This window comes from Choloepus didactylus (assembly GCF_015220235.1).
Source record: "Choloepus didactylus isolate mChoDid1 chromosome 11 unlocalized genomic scaffold, mChoDid1.pri SUPER_11_unloc1, whole genome shotgun sequence".
Taxonomy (NCBI): domain Eukaryota; kingdom Metazoa; phylum Chordata; class Mammalia; order Pilosa; family Megalonychidae; genus Choloepus; species Choloepus didactylus.
The window spans coordinates 1,356,029-1,369,482 of NW_023637577.1; the positions used below are offsets into that span (position 1 = coordinate 1,356,029).

General features: G+C 57.5%; 1 protein-coding gene across 3 annotated transcripts; it reads right to left on the bottom strand.

The window, feature by feature from the left end:
- Positions 1-272: 272 nt before the first annotated feature.
- Positions 273-12,808, bottom strand: TSPAN17 (tetraspanin 17). 3 transcript variants are annotated; one of them, XM_037823178.1, is made up of 10 exons: positions 12,581-12,808; positions 9,142-9,192; positions 8,911-9,057; positions 7,945-8,115; positions 5,734-5,859; positions 4,890-4,937; positions 4,173-4,289; positions 4,003-4,064; positions 1,506-1,649; positions 273-1,143 (listed from the first exon to the last, which is right to left on the bottom strand). In XM_037823178.1, the coding sequence occupies exons 1-10, from the start codon at positions 12,665-12,667 to the stop codon at positions 1,140-1,142; spliced, it is 957 nt and encodes a 318-aa protein (XP_037679106.1). In that variant the 5' UTR covers positions 12,668-12,808; the 3' UTR covers positions 273-1,139. The 3 variants fall into 3 exon arrangements, with proteins under 3 accessions (XP_037679106.1, XP_037679108.1, XP_037679107.1); XM_037823180.1 differs by lacking the exons at positions 273-1,143; positions 1,506-1,649 and adding an exon at positions 2,037-2,055; XM_037823179.1 differs by lacking the exons at positions 273-1,143; positions 1,506-1,649 and adding an exon at positions 2,063-3,488.
- Positions 12,809-13,454: the final 646 nt, after the last annotated feature.

Genomic DNA, 13,454 nt, shown 5'->3' on the forward strand with positions numbered 1-13,454 from the left:
CAGAAGTCTGCTTTCAATGGCTATCTTCAAACTGTCTCTCATCTGCAGCTACTCTCTCAGCTTCTGTGCATTCTTCAAAGTGTCCCTCTTGGCTATAGCTCCTCTTCAAGATGTCACTCTCAGCTACACTGAGTTCCTTCTGTTTGTCAGCTCATTTATTTAGCTCCACTGATCAAGGCCCATGCTGAATGGGTGGGGCCATGCCTCCATGGAAATATCTCACCAGAGTTATCACCTATAGTTGGGTGGGGTGCATTTCCATGCAAACAACCTAATCCAAACGTTCCAACTTAATCCCCACTAATACGTCTGCCCCAAAAGATTGCATCAAATAATATGGCTTTTTCTGGGGGACACGATACATTCAAACCAGCACACTTTCCCACATAGCATTTCTCCCCACCTGACACACATTTTATCTATAATCTGTCTCCCTCCACTCGAGGATAAGCTCTGCAAGACAGAGACTGTTTAGGTCACAGAGCTGGCATGCAGCTGTTGCCCCAAAATGCCTATTGAATGACTGAATGGAAGGTTTGGGGGTGACAGGTACAGGTGTGTGTGTCTGGGACTGTGAGCACCAGGCCCCCTCTTGATAAGCCCATGGCTGCTGCAGCTATCCCCATAAAGAAGGGGCGGTGCACTGGCCCTCTCTCTTGGGTAGCCTGACATTGTGTGGATGGGGAGATGCTGGTTAGACAAGGCAGGTCCAAGTTTTCTGGGGAACCCCTAGACTGACAATACCCTCCCCCATCACCACCAGCATGCACCCCATCTTGACAGAGGATGAGAGGGTGACCTTGGTCTCCATAGCCCAGGGACCTGCCATACCCTACAGGGCTGGGTAGGAAGTGACTTTACAAGCTTGCTTGTGTTTCCTGCACATCTGGAGAGGCTGTCTCTCTGGGCAAAGTCCCCTCAGTGCAAGGAAAAGAACTGCTCTAAGTTCTACTTTGGGGACAGGAAATTTGTCTCTAACCAACCTGAAACATCACCCAACAGCGATCATCACGTGCTTGTCTCCACATGCACACATTGCACATCAGCAGCTGTTCCTGATCTGCCTCTGCCAAAAGACCGTGGGCTCCACAATGCAGGGAGGTCTGAGCTGCGCAGTGACCCCAGCCTTCAGCCAGGACCTACCTAAATGAATGACAGTGAATGGGGATGAGTGGAGGCTTGAATGCATGTGTGTGTATATGGAAAGGAGGGTGGGTGGATGGATGTGTAGGTGGATTGTTGGACAGATGGGTGGAAGGGTGACTGGATGGTGGATGGATGTGTAGGTGGAACGATGGGGGATGGTGGTGTGGATGCCTGTAGCAGAGCTGAGCTTTGGAGAACTCTGGGTCCCCAGCCAGGGTCCCAACTACTCCTACCAAGTTGCTCCCATCCCTTCTCATCAATCTTGTTCCCAGAGGTTTCAACCACCTCTGTGTCCATGCCTCTGGCCCTCACCCACTCCCACTTCTCCACCTACCCCAAACCCCTCTTGCAGAGCTTACCCTGGCTTCAGGACATCTATGGCAGCTGATACCAACGCCTGGGACACTGCTCCCCTGGCTTCCCAGTTTTGGCTCCCATTCCCTGACCACCTCATCAAGAAAGCCCTTCTCCCGGATACCGTGGCTGTCACTTTCATTTTCTTCCTAGCATGTATTACCAACAAGAATGCTTACTTGTCCATTTGGTTTCTGTCTGTCCCACCCCATCCCCCACCCACTAAGCATATAAGCCCTGTGAGAGCAAGGACCCGGCACTCTCCTCTATACTGGTAGCACCTAAGTAGGTGCTCGATTCATGCTTGGGGAATTAATGTTACACTACTGCCCCCTACTGGTTGCTGTTCTGGGTGCACAGGTTTCACCACCATATAGCCAAGAGGCAAAATGGGCGTGGTACCAAACCCCAACAAAAGTCACAACTGTGTGCCTCCTCCCAATTGCGTCCTCTGGGGAACCACCCTCCCCTCTGAGGCTTGTTTTCCTCTTCAGGAAAAGAATCTCCACCTTCCAAGGGTGTTGCGAGGTTTGAGACAATGAAAAGTGCAAGCATCTGAAATTAGAAAGTGCTAGATTCACGAGCTGCCTTTATTATACCATAGAAACCCACCCCAGCACCTGATCCCAGGACACCTTCCAGCCCACTCCAGGGAACCGCAAATCTGGGTGCCCACGCACTGCCCCCTGCCACAGCCCCAGCACATTTTGAGGGCAGACCAGCAGGGCCCTGGTGGGGGGCTGTCCGAGGGATCCACGGTGATACAGGGGCATAACTTGCCCCCATGTTTTCTTTGGCTTGCAACTTGTGTGTTTTTTAATTTATTGCCAACATTTAAAAATCAGGACAATTTCACATAAAAATCTGAATTTCTGGTTTCTCCAGATTTTCTGGCATTAGGCCCACATTTCCCCACTCTGGCAATGAACTACGGCCAAATGGCAGCTGCCACCTTTAGATGGGGATCCCTGCTTGTTTGCCATAGTCACAACCCCCCCACCATCGTCTCCAAAAGCCAGTTGCCGTTATCAATTTGACTGTGCAAATGTACTTATCACACGGCATTATCTCCCTGTGCCCATTCTCTATTAACAAAGGGCAAGTCTCAATTGCACTGCAAGGGCCTAGGAACTCACAGGCCTGCTTCCTTTATCTATGTAACTTACCTGGCCCTGTGGACTCTAAATTTAAGACCTCTGCACTTGCACCACACCCTCCTTTTATCCACAAAGAGCAGCCTGGGGAGGGTTGGGGCAGGGACACCCCACACACCTAGTCATGCAGCTGGGAACAGGCAGAGACGAGAGCAGCAGTCAGACTTCCCAAGTTGGAGCCAGTTTGCTCCTTTAGATGCTTTCAAATTCCCAGAGCCCTGAAGCGCTAGTAAGCAGGGTGGGCACACTGGGCTCGACTGGGTTGAGGTTGCCAGAGCAAAGAGGCAAGACCCAGGGAACACTGTGCTGGGGCGCCCTCTGGCGGGACAAGGCAGCTCTGCAGGTCCCAGGGATGATTTCTTTCCAGCTACCTCCTTTGCAAACTCTTCCTGAGTCCCATCCCACCCCTCGGCATCTCCCCTGGGCACCCATCTCAGCCCCCAGCAGGGCTGGGCTCCTCCCAGGCTGCACCCTCTCCAGCTGTTTGCAGGGGACGCCCCTCAAGACTGGGGATGCCTGCAAGGGCTGGACAGGGGCTCAGGGTTCCAGGGAATGTTACCACTTAGGAGTCAGTGGCTCCAGGTTTTCACTCATGAGATGCTGAGGATCTGGACTTTTATGCGAAATTGACCGTTTTTTTAAAGGTTGGCTCAAATGTATAAATTAACCAGGCTAAAGAAAACACATCGGCAGGGTGGGTTTGGGCCAGGGGCCCCAGATGGAGAGCTCTGCAGAGGTGCGCAGCTGACAGAACCTCCGAGATGGTGGGCAGGAGCCAGTGGGTCTCAAAGTTTTGTTTATTTGAGCAGTTTGTAGCCATCGTGATGTTTGATCCTGAGAGGCAAGCAAGGGAGAGAAAATTCTTGGACCAATTTCCGAGTCTGAGACACTGAGGCCGAGGTGGGCTCCTGGCAGGCTCCCAGCCAGCAGATGCGAGCCCTGAAGTTGCGTGCGGTGGTTTGCCAGGCAGCCGCGGGCCCCAAAGCCTGCTCCCCACAGCCATGCAGAGAGCCTGGGTGGGCAGCCTCCCCCTCACCCAGCAGCACCCTAATACCCCACCTGGCTTGGAACCTTCTAGTCTCCTAGAGGGCCCAGCACCCCACAGCCAAGAGGGTGCCCCCCTGTGCACACCCACCCACGCGCCCTTTTCTTTCATGTGCACAGGGCCCCGGGCGACCTGCCCCACCAGAGCCCAGGTGGCTTTCGCCATGGGCGGACAAAGCACCCACATGTGAGTCCCCGGGGTGGGGGTGGGGCTCAGGTCCAAGCAGAAGCATCTCCTGCAGCCTTGCCCATCTCGGGCACAGTGGGGCCAGGAGGGTAGCCGTGGCTGGTGTGGCAGCCTCACCAGTTGGCTTTCACTGCCTGGATGTCACTCACAAGGTTCTGGGCCAGACAGATGCCAAAGATCTGTAAGACAGAAGGCAGGAGAGGGAGAGGTTGCTATGGGGCCCAGGAGCGGCCCAAGGCCCCAGGGATGGGGAGCCGAGGGGGGATGGGGGGCAGGGGCAGCAGCACCTGGAGAAGGGCGATGCCCACGAAGACCCCGGCCACAACGATCAGGTTGTCCTGCAGCCACTTCTCAAACTGGCCCACGCAGCCCTTGGTGTAGATGGAGCCCTGCTGCTCCAGCTCCTGGGGATACACAGCCACCGGGCTTGGGACGCCTGCCGCTGGGCCTCATCCCAGACCTCACTCACCCTTCCCAGCTCCAGTGTGCCAAGTTCATACAACCCAGGGTCCCTGTACCCTGAGCACCTGCTCCCTGGAGGGTCCTTGCATGGCTGACGTCCTTCTTGGGGCTCCCTGCACTCTCTCTCACTCCCCCTCCTCTGACAGGCCTTCCCTGACCCCACCCAAGGGTGCTGCCCAGCCCCTACCTCCTGTCACCTCCCTTTGCTCACTTTCTCCCTAGCCCTTAGCTGAAACAGTTGCATGGATGCTCATATGCACTGATCTGTGCGCTTCCCAGCACATGGGGGGAGAAAGCTGCTTGTCAGCAGGGGCTCTGTCTGTCTGCCTCATTCAGCTGGTGCTCAAGAGTCAGAATGAAGCACGCTGACCTCCGAGGGACCCCCAGCCCAGTGCCCCCAGCTGTATCCCCCAGCCCTGTCACCCTGGCCCTGCTCCCGGAGCCTGCCTCTCAAGCCCTATCACCCCAGACTTGCCCTACTACCTGTGCCTCCAGCCTTGTCCCCCACCCTGGCCCTGCTCCCTCAGGCCTGCCCCCCTCACCAGTTTGAGCCGGACATCATAGCCACACTGGGTGTTGAGGACGTCCTCCTGAGGAAAAACAGGCTTCTCAGTGACTTGGTAAGCAGGGACCCCATGGAGCCATGGGCACCCAGGCCCTCAAGACCCTCCCTCTCGGAGGAAGGGGCCCCTGCCTTATCCGCTACTCTGAAGTGAGCCTCCCTGAGGTGGAAAACCCGTCTCAGGCACCAGACGTTGGGCTGTGAAGGCCAGTGCGGCACTGCCTCCTGCTTTAGAGCCCTGCCTGCTCTGTCTTATGAGAACGGGAGCCCTGCTCTCAGTGTCCTGAATGCACTGTGCCTGGGTGGATGCCAAGTAAGGCTCAGCTACCCCCTTCCCCCAGCACCCCAGCATGGGGCCCTGCGGTGTGACAGTCAGCCATGGCCTGGGTAACCCCCTGCTGTGCCCCTAAGGGTTGGGGGAGTGATGCCGGCTCCCAGCCCCAAACCACCTGCAGACCAGGCCTGGAGTAGATACTGCCTGGAGTTGCATTTAGGAGGGAATACAGGGTGCACAGTCCCCAACCACTGGGATCCTGCAATTTCAGTCTCATTACAATCCAAGAGACAGGTTTGGCTGAGGAGGGAAAGCAGCCCCAACTCCATCAGGCCTCAGCAGTCACCCACAGATACAAACTCCCCGGCCTGGTAAGGCACTGCCAGTTAAAACTACCTTCCCACAGATTCCACAGCCCCCAGAGCAGGGTCGAGCCAAGCAGGGCCCTGGAATGGGATTTTCCCAGATTGCACCTGGGCACTGCGATGCCATCTGTCCTGCCTGCCCTGTTCTTCTCGCCATGAGGTCCTGGCCCTCCCCACCCACTCACCGCAGGGTCCCGGATGCAGCAGGAGAAGGGCACCCCGCAGCGCTCCCGGCTCGGGTTCAAGTCAGTGCAGTTGAAGTAGATATTGAGGTTCCAGTCGTTGGGCCCTCGGGCTCCACAGCAAGACCACTGGGGGTTGAGAGGGGGCAGCTCCAGGTGAGCCAGGCCCCGGGGCCAGCGGTCAGGCCCAGCCTAGAAGCCTCATCCAGCCTGGGAATAGCCCCAGGCTGTAGGGGGGGACAGGGCAGGGCTGACCGTGGGTCTAAGGGCACTGGAGAACCCCCTGCCAACTCCCCACAGTTGGCAGGCCAGGCCCGAGGCCAGAGGGATCAGAGCTCTACTCTCCCATCCAGGTTGGTGGGGCAGTGGGGTGCTGGGAAGGGGGTTCCCCTACGCCAAGAGAAGTAGAAAGAGGAGGGAGGGGGCAAAGATGTGAAGATGTGGACTCAAGAACTGGAGCTTTCTATGGACTTCTGCAAGGGGCAGGCAGCAGGCCAAGCTCCACAGGGATGGGGGCACCATTCAACCCCATGTCTGTACTGGGTTCTTTCCACATGTGCACCACAGATTTTTTGCAAAGACCTCTCCTCTTCCGTGCAGGGAGAAGAGAGGACTCCTGCCCCCCACCCCATACCCCTTCCCTTCCCATCGCCCTGATAACCATCCCCAATCCACATCTCCACCCCATCCCCACACTTAGCCCTGGGCAAGTGCTTCATAAATGCCTGCTGTTATCATCCTGCGTCCCCCATCACCCCCCACCCTGGAACATTCTGTCCCTCCACCCTAGGTGGGGCAATGGCCACCAGGAGCTTGTGTTCCAGTGAGAGGATGGGAGCATAGACCCTTAACTGATGGATGCAGCAGAAGCTGCCATGAAGCCTGCCCCCATAAAGGGCCAGCTCAGCAGAAGGCAGGCTCTATGGAAGAGTGAGGCACAGGCAGTGGGTGGTGGGGCCCTGTGTGCATGGGGTCACAGGGCCAGGCCTGGTTTCCACCCACCCCACCACTCCCTCTCAACAACCGTTGAAAGCTGACGCTGACATTTTGGAGAACGTCATTTTGAAACACAACCTGGGAACAAGAAGACGCCAGCCACGTGCCTTCCCAGCTAACAGAGGTTTTCCAGATGCCAATGGCCTTTCTCCAGTGAAGGTACCCTTTGTTGATGGACACTTTATGGCCTTAAGACTGTAACCTTGTAACCAAATAAACCCCCTTTAAAAAAACCAATCCATTTCTGATGTTTTGGAAAACAGCAGCATTAGCTAACTGGAACACTGTGAGTCTCCCTCTCCCCATTTTCACCCTGACCACAATTTATAATTAGGCATAAATTTCTTGCTTATCATCATCTCTCCCCAGCCTGCCATTCCCAAGATGAGGACAGGTGCCAGGCTTTCTACCGAATCCCCAGCACCTGGCCCAGGGCCTGCCATATATGAGGCCCACACGATTATGTGTTGAATGAACAGACTGATCCTATCATAACTGCCTGGTTGCATGGCAGTCTGTACCCTGGGCTGAGAGCCTAGAAGCAGGCAGCATTTCTGTTCCATCTCTGGGTACCTGAGCAGGTTCCTGGTGGTAGATGGCACCAAACGTGGTTGACCATGGGTAAGTGGGAGTGGGTGTGAGCATGAGAACGTGCATGTGGGAGGTATCTATGAGGGAGTAAACTGGACACTAACTGCTTTTCAGGGGTTAGGTTTGCAAGCTCGAGGGCAGTGCTTCTGTTGAAGGTGGCAAAAAAATATGTTGAGAGGCCCAACAAATGATGTAAGTGAGAGAAGAGGGCCAGCTAGGTGTACAAAAATACAGGGTAGTGGGGACAGTGGCAAACAGAGAGCCCCTATACTAGTGGTAAGAGGGGCAAAGGCAACGGAGTCCATACTCTGAGCCTGGGGTTTAACAGATTGGGGAAATCCGTATTTTTAGGTAAAATTCCTCTGTTTAAGCTGTCATAAGCTCTAGTCTGGGAGCTGCCAGTTAGGACCCTCCGGCCTGTGTTTCCCAACCCCATGCCCCTATAGGGCTAGCACAGCCGGCTTCTCCTCAGAGAGGAGGGGCCTCCTCGGTTTCTTCCTGGGGGCCCCCATCTGCCTGGTCTGGGTGGGGGGGCAGTGAAGGAAGCTGCCAACACACAGGGAACCCCCCCCCCCCCCGACCGCCAACTGCCTCCTGCGTGGGGCTCTTGCTGGACGCCCGACTCACGTATTCCTGAGCAAAGTCGATGAGGTTCTGGAGGTCAATGTCGTCCCGGTAGGCCTTGACGTTGTTGTTGATGAAGAGGTTGAGCTGGTCACGAATCCAGTCCTTGAAGACGAAGGCGAGGATCCCGGTGGCCAGCTCCAAGAAGAAGATGAGGCCGAGGAACACGGAGAACTGGGGTGGGTCACACAGACGGGCGGGGGTCGCGGGAGCCGGGATCTGATAGCCCCCTCTCCAGACCCCACTCCTGTCTGGGGATGCCATGGGGCAGAACTCTACCACCCCACCCACTGGGACCCAAGAGAACGTCAGCGTGCCCACCGACTATTGTTTTAATATTGTTTTATGATGGTAAAGCGCACCTCAACTCCTACCTCTCCTTCCATTCCCCTTCACTTCCCGTACAGCAGAGCCCAGCCCAGCCGGCTCCACCCACTTCCCCAAGCGCATGTGCTCCGAGCCTACCAATCAGAGCACTGCTCCTCCTCCGGGCCGCAGGGATTGGCCCAGAGACAGCCAATCAGAACCAAGCAGATTCAATTAACGGGCTTTGGCAGGCCAACTGGGGACGGCGCCTGGCCTCCAGTAAGTAGATTAGGGAGAAGCCAGCACCCGCCTGGGGGCGTCCCTCCACCACATGGGGAATGGAGCCAACCCAGGAAGGTGCACAGCTGAGAAAGGGAGGGCACTTCTTGTGACATGTTGGTGTCCCCTGGATCCAAAGATGCCTGCAGCCAGATCACCCCGAGCTTTTCATTCCCTGAGCCAGTAAAGAGCCTTTTGTACTTAGGTCTCTGAGATTTCAGCCACATACAAAACAAAGGACTCTCATCAATATAAGATAAGATGAATATAATCGTTATAATAGTAGCATAAATAATAAAGCTACCCACTCTCAAATCCTCCCTATATGAGAGAAGCGGGTGGTGGGAGGCCGGGTGCCCGGCACGGATCTGCTGGGGCACTCACAAACTTGAGCAGAAAGGTGTTCTCCCGGAGCGCCCCGATGCAGCCGGCAAAGCCCAGCACCGACATGACGCCTCCAACCACCACAAAGATCCACACGGGGTCAAGGCCTCCCAGGTCTGTCAGCGCCGAGATGTTGGCGAGAACGCCCTGGGCCAGGGGAGCAGAGGCAGGGTGGGGGGCTGAGCCTCCCACCTTCCTACGACTGCCCCACCCTCCAACCGGCTGCCTTACCTTCTCGCCCCAGGCCCAGAGGCCAATGGCCAGAAACAGGGCTCCCAGCACCTGCAAGGGCAGCAGGGAAGAGCTTAGGTTAGTGGTCATCCTCCTTCACCCCCAGCAGAGAGCAACCCCCCCCCAAGTTCTTAGTGCTTCAGGAAGCGGAGTAGAGAGGGGGAGAGGGGAAAGGGTTGTGATCGAGATCTGGGATCCAGGATCCATTCTACCCTCCCAACAACACATCCCACTGCTTCTTCTCCACCAGCCTGGTGGGGATTAGAACAGGGAAGGCCACCCTCCCCTAACCTAGGGGTGGGCATGGGATCCAACCTGGGCCATCAGAGCCCCCTCCTTGGAACTCAAAAACTGCCACCCTGGCCAAGCAGCGGTGACCCGAGCCTCTCCACCCCTTCCCAAGTCCAGCCTTCCAGCCACCCACAGCTCTGTGACTGCCCTACTCTTTCCCACCATCCTTCCAAAGCATTCCCCTTAACCTCCTTCTGCCAGAGTTGGTTTTTTTGTAGCTCATGACCAAAGACTCCTGAATGAAAAAGAATCTCAAGGGCCCCTTGCTTCAGAGCAGGCTGAAGCAAGGGGCCCTGGCCTGGGCCAGTGGCTTTGCCCTAGAAAACAGCTGGCCACAGATCTGCCAGGGCCTCCTAAACCCCAGCCCTGGGTTTCTCACCCAGGTGGGCCCAGGATGCCCCTCTCCCCCACCTCTTCTCTTTCCCACCATCCTGCCTTAATTTCCTTACTGGAAATACCCTGGCTGTCAAGGCTGCCCCCCACTCCCACTTCATGCCTCAGGGGGAGAAGACCCCTCCAGCCCAAGGCAACCACCCAGATCTCCCCCACCCATGCATTTTCTCTAGCCTCAGCAAAAAAGCTTAGACAACTCCACCCACCTTTAACCACTTCCCTTCCCCGACTTTCTCTGAAAATATCTGCCCTTCTGACTCCCCTCTGGGACAGTGGTGCTCACCGTATGAAACCCAAACTTCACTTCTCCTGCCTCATCTCAGTCGACCTGCCCATGGCCTTTAGACAGGTGAGGGCTTCCTCCTTCCTTGTTAACTCAACACCATTCCCTCCTCCACTCCTTCCCAGGCCACTCTGCCTTCACCTGCCACCCCCAGGTTCCAACTTCAGCCTCTTCCTTTCCTCACACTCACCTTCTGTTCCATCCTGCCAGGGCACTGGTGTCTCCTGGATCTACCCCCAAACCTTTCCCTGGCTCCAGACTGCTACTTCCACCTGCCTGCTGCAGACACATCTGCATCCTAGGTGCTGCCCAATGTGCTGGGACTACAGCACAGGCAAACACTCAGCCCTCGTGGAGCGTCAGCTCAAGTGGGGGAAACCGAGAGAAAGAGCAAACAAACCTGATAACTACAGACAGCAACAGATCCTTTAAAGAAATTACGACACGGCAATAAAGTGGGGAGTGGTGGGGTGTGCTTTAGAGAGGGTGGCAGAGAAGGTGGTGGCATTTTAGCTGCGGTTTGGAGGATGCAAAGGGGCAGCTGGGAATAGAATGTTCCAGTCAGGACAGGCAGAGGCCCTGAGGCTGGACCGGGTTTATGGTTCAAGGAAAAGAATGAATGAAGGGCACTGTGGATTGGTTTCAGGCAGCCCAAGGGAAACAGTCACAAGCGGCAGGACCAGAACCCACAGGACACGGATGCCCTGGGGAGAATCGGGACTATTCTAGGAGCAGTGGGCAACCACTGGAAGGTTCCAAGCAGGACAACATGAAAGTCTGCTTTACATTAAAAAAAAAACAAAAATCTCTGGGCCTGTTTCCTAAGCACGTCCCTCAGGCCACCTTGACCCAAACACCGAAACCTTCTCTCCTTCCCACCCAAGTCCTGTGAATTCGGCCCCCTGACTGGCCCTGCAGCCCTCCTCACCTTTCCTCCCCCACTGCCAGCTTTGCCCCAGCCCTATTCCCTAAACCCCCCTCCTCCAGGCCTGCCCCTCACCCACCCTCTCCATGGCAGTCAGACAGATCTACCTCCAAGATAAACAGAATCAGATCAACACCCCTGCACTGAAGCCCTAGCTCACTGCTCCACACTGTCCTCAACAAAACCCTGCTGCCCCAGCACCCTGCCTTTCATGCTTTTTGGCTCTGTGCCCCTACTTCCCTGCCTGGACCCCTGGAACGAGCCTGGGTTCGGGGCTCCCTCTGCTCAACATCCTGCCTCCACCTCTACCCACTGCCCACTCGGCTGTCACCCTGGCTCTGCCCCCACTGGCTGTGTGACTCTAGGCAGATGACTTAACCTTTCTGTGCCTATTTCCTCATCCGTAAAGCTGAGACAATAAGGTAGATATGAGAATACAATGATTCATTTAATCCGCTGAAAATTCTGAGAGGCAGGCTTTATTATCGACCCCTCCTAGACAGGGATGCTAGCAGGTAAGTGGCAGAGCTAGGCCTGGTACCCCCAGCCCTTCCGACTTCCTCACCAATGTTCTCTGCTCACTACCCATGCCCTGGAGTGCTGAGCTGTGCTGAGCCCCCAAGGATGGAGAGACCTGGGTGGCAGCGTGGGCAGCACGTGGGTAGAGGGCAGTGCCACCGAGTCCCACTGAAGACTGTTGAAAGGGCCTGGCAGGTTGACCCAAGGCCGCGGGAGCAGAGACTGCAGAGGCAGCAGCCTTGGAGAGATGGGATGGGGGAGGGAGAAAGGAAAGATGACTCGACAGGGACCTGGGACACAGATGCCACCCTGGGAGGGGCACCAACAGCTCCTTTCTCCAGGCAGGGGCACCCCTACCCTGGAGCATAGGTTGTGTCAGCTGTGGAATGTTTGATTCTGTTCCCTGTTCCCCGGAGCCAGCTCCAGGTCTCTCAACAGAGGAGATCCCCTCCCGGAGGGATCTGCAGCTCCTCCCAGCTGGCTTTCTCAGGGTACAGAGTGGGGTAGAGAGGGCCTTTCACCACCACTAGCACCCTCCCCCACCCCTCCCTTGCAGGAGGCAGAGGCCCCAAGCCCAGGTGGTGGAGAAGAGAGGGGCACGGGAGGGGAGCCACCCCCTCGCCTCGCTGCAGACTCGCTTCCCCACCCGCTAGGCCAGGGATGGAGCTGGGGACGCACCCCACGCCCCAGGGTGGCAAGGGGGCCGGGGTGGAGAAGGGGACAACCCGCACCCTTCATGCTCCTGGAAACACCTCCCTCTCCCCGCTGGCCTCGGGAAGACACGAAAATTCCCTTCCTCGGGTGGCTGGGACCTGCCCCCCAGCAATCCGGGCTTCTCCGCAGCTCCCAAGGGCTGTCCTGGAGGCGGGCGTGGAGGAGGGGGTGAGAGGAGTGGGAGGACGGTCCCCAACCCCAAACTCTCGTGGCAGGGAGTGAGTGATCTCTACCCTCCCCCACCCCCAGTAGGGAACTGAACCTCCTCCTCCTGCCACCCCCGGCGCAGGGCCTGGCACCGACCCCACGCTCACCCAGAAGACAATGTTGAAGCCAAACAGGAAGTATTTCCCGCAGCAGCCGACCTCGGGTTCCTGGAAGTGCTGGTGCTTGCCCGGCATGGTTGGCGGCCGTCCGCCGGCCCCGAAGCCGGAGCCGGAGCCGGGGGCCAGGCCCAGCCCTCCGGGGGCCGCCCTGGGCTGGAGCCGCCCCGGGCCTAGCCCGGCGGCTGCGTCTTCATGGCCGCGGCCACACAGGGCGCCCGTCGGGCCCCGCCCGCCCCGCAGGGACCGCCCCCGGCGCCCGCACCGCCCGCACCGCCCGCCCGCGAGTCTGGCTGGGTGCCCCCCGAGCCTCGCCTCCGAACCTGGCTCCGCCCCCTAGCCCGGCTCGCTCCACTATGAGCTGGGCCCCGCCCCAACCCATAGCTCCGCCCCTCCGCTCGGAGTCCCGCCCCCCGCCGCCGCGGCTCCGCCTCCCGCACAGGCCGCAGCTGCACGCTCCACTCGAGTCTTCCAGCCCCGCCGGAGGCGCACCCCGCAGGCATGGAGGGTCTCTGGGCGCCCCCTCCGCAGGAATAACTGCTTCTCGGATGAAGGGATGGGGATCCGGATGGTTTTTAAACACACGTGCAGGATGTTTCATTACAATGGAGTCGAAACAGAAATTCGACCGAGAAGCTGGGTCTTGGCGAGGGCAGCGCCCTCAGTGTTTCCAAGGGCCTACCCCCACCCCCAAACTCAAGCTCCCTGGGTGGTTGGGGCTTCCTAGCCTTATCCATCTCCCCCGTTACAGTTTGGGCCGTGGTCGGGGCCCTTGGTCCCTGGGGGTCTGCTCTGAACCCCTTCACAGCACGATGGGGGCAGATCCAGAGTTGGGGGGCCTGTTACTCAATGTTAGAGCCCTCTT

Coding starts and splice junctions, on each gene's coding strand:
- TSPAN17 (XM_037823178.1), bottom strand. CDS start 12,667: ATGCCGGGCAAGCACCAGCACTTCCAGGAACCCGAGGTCGGCTGCTGC. Junction 9,058..9,141: donor TCTGGGCCTGGGGCGAGAAG/GTAAGGCAGCCG, acceptor CCCCTGGCCCAG/GGCGTTCTCGCCAACATCTC. Junction 4,938..5,733: donor GCTGCATCCGGGACCCTGCG/GTGAGTGGGTGG, acceptor GTTTTTCCTCAG/GAGGACGTCCTCAACACCCA.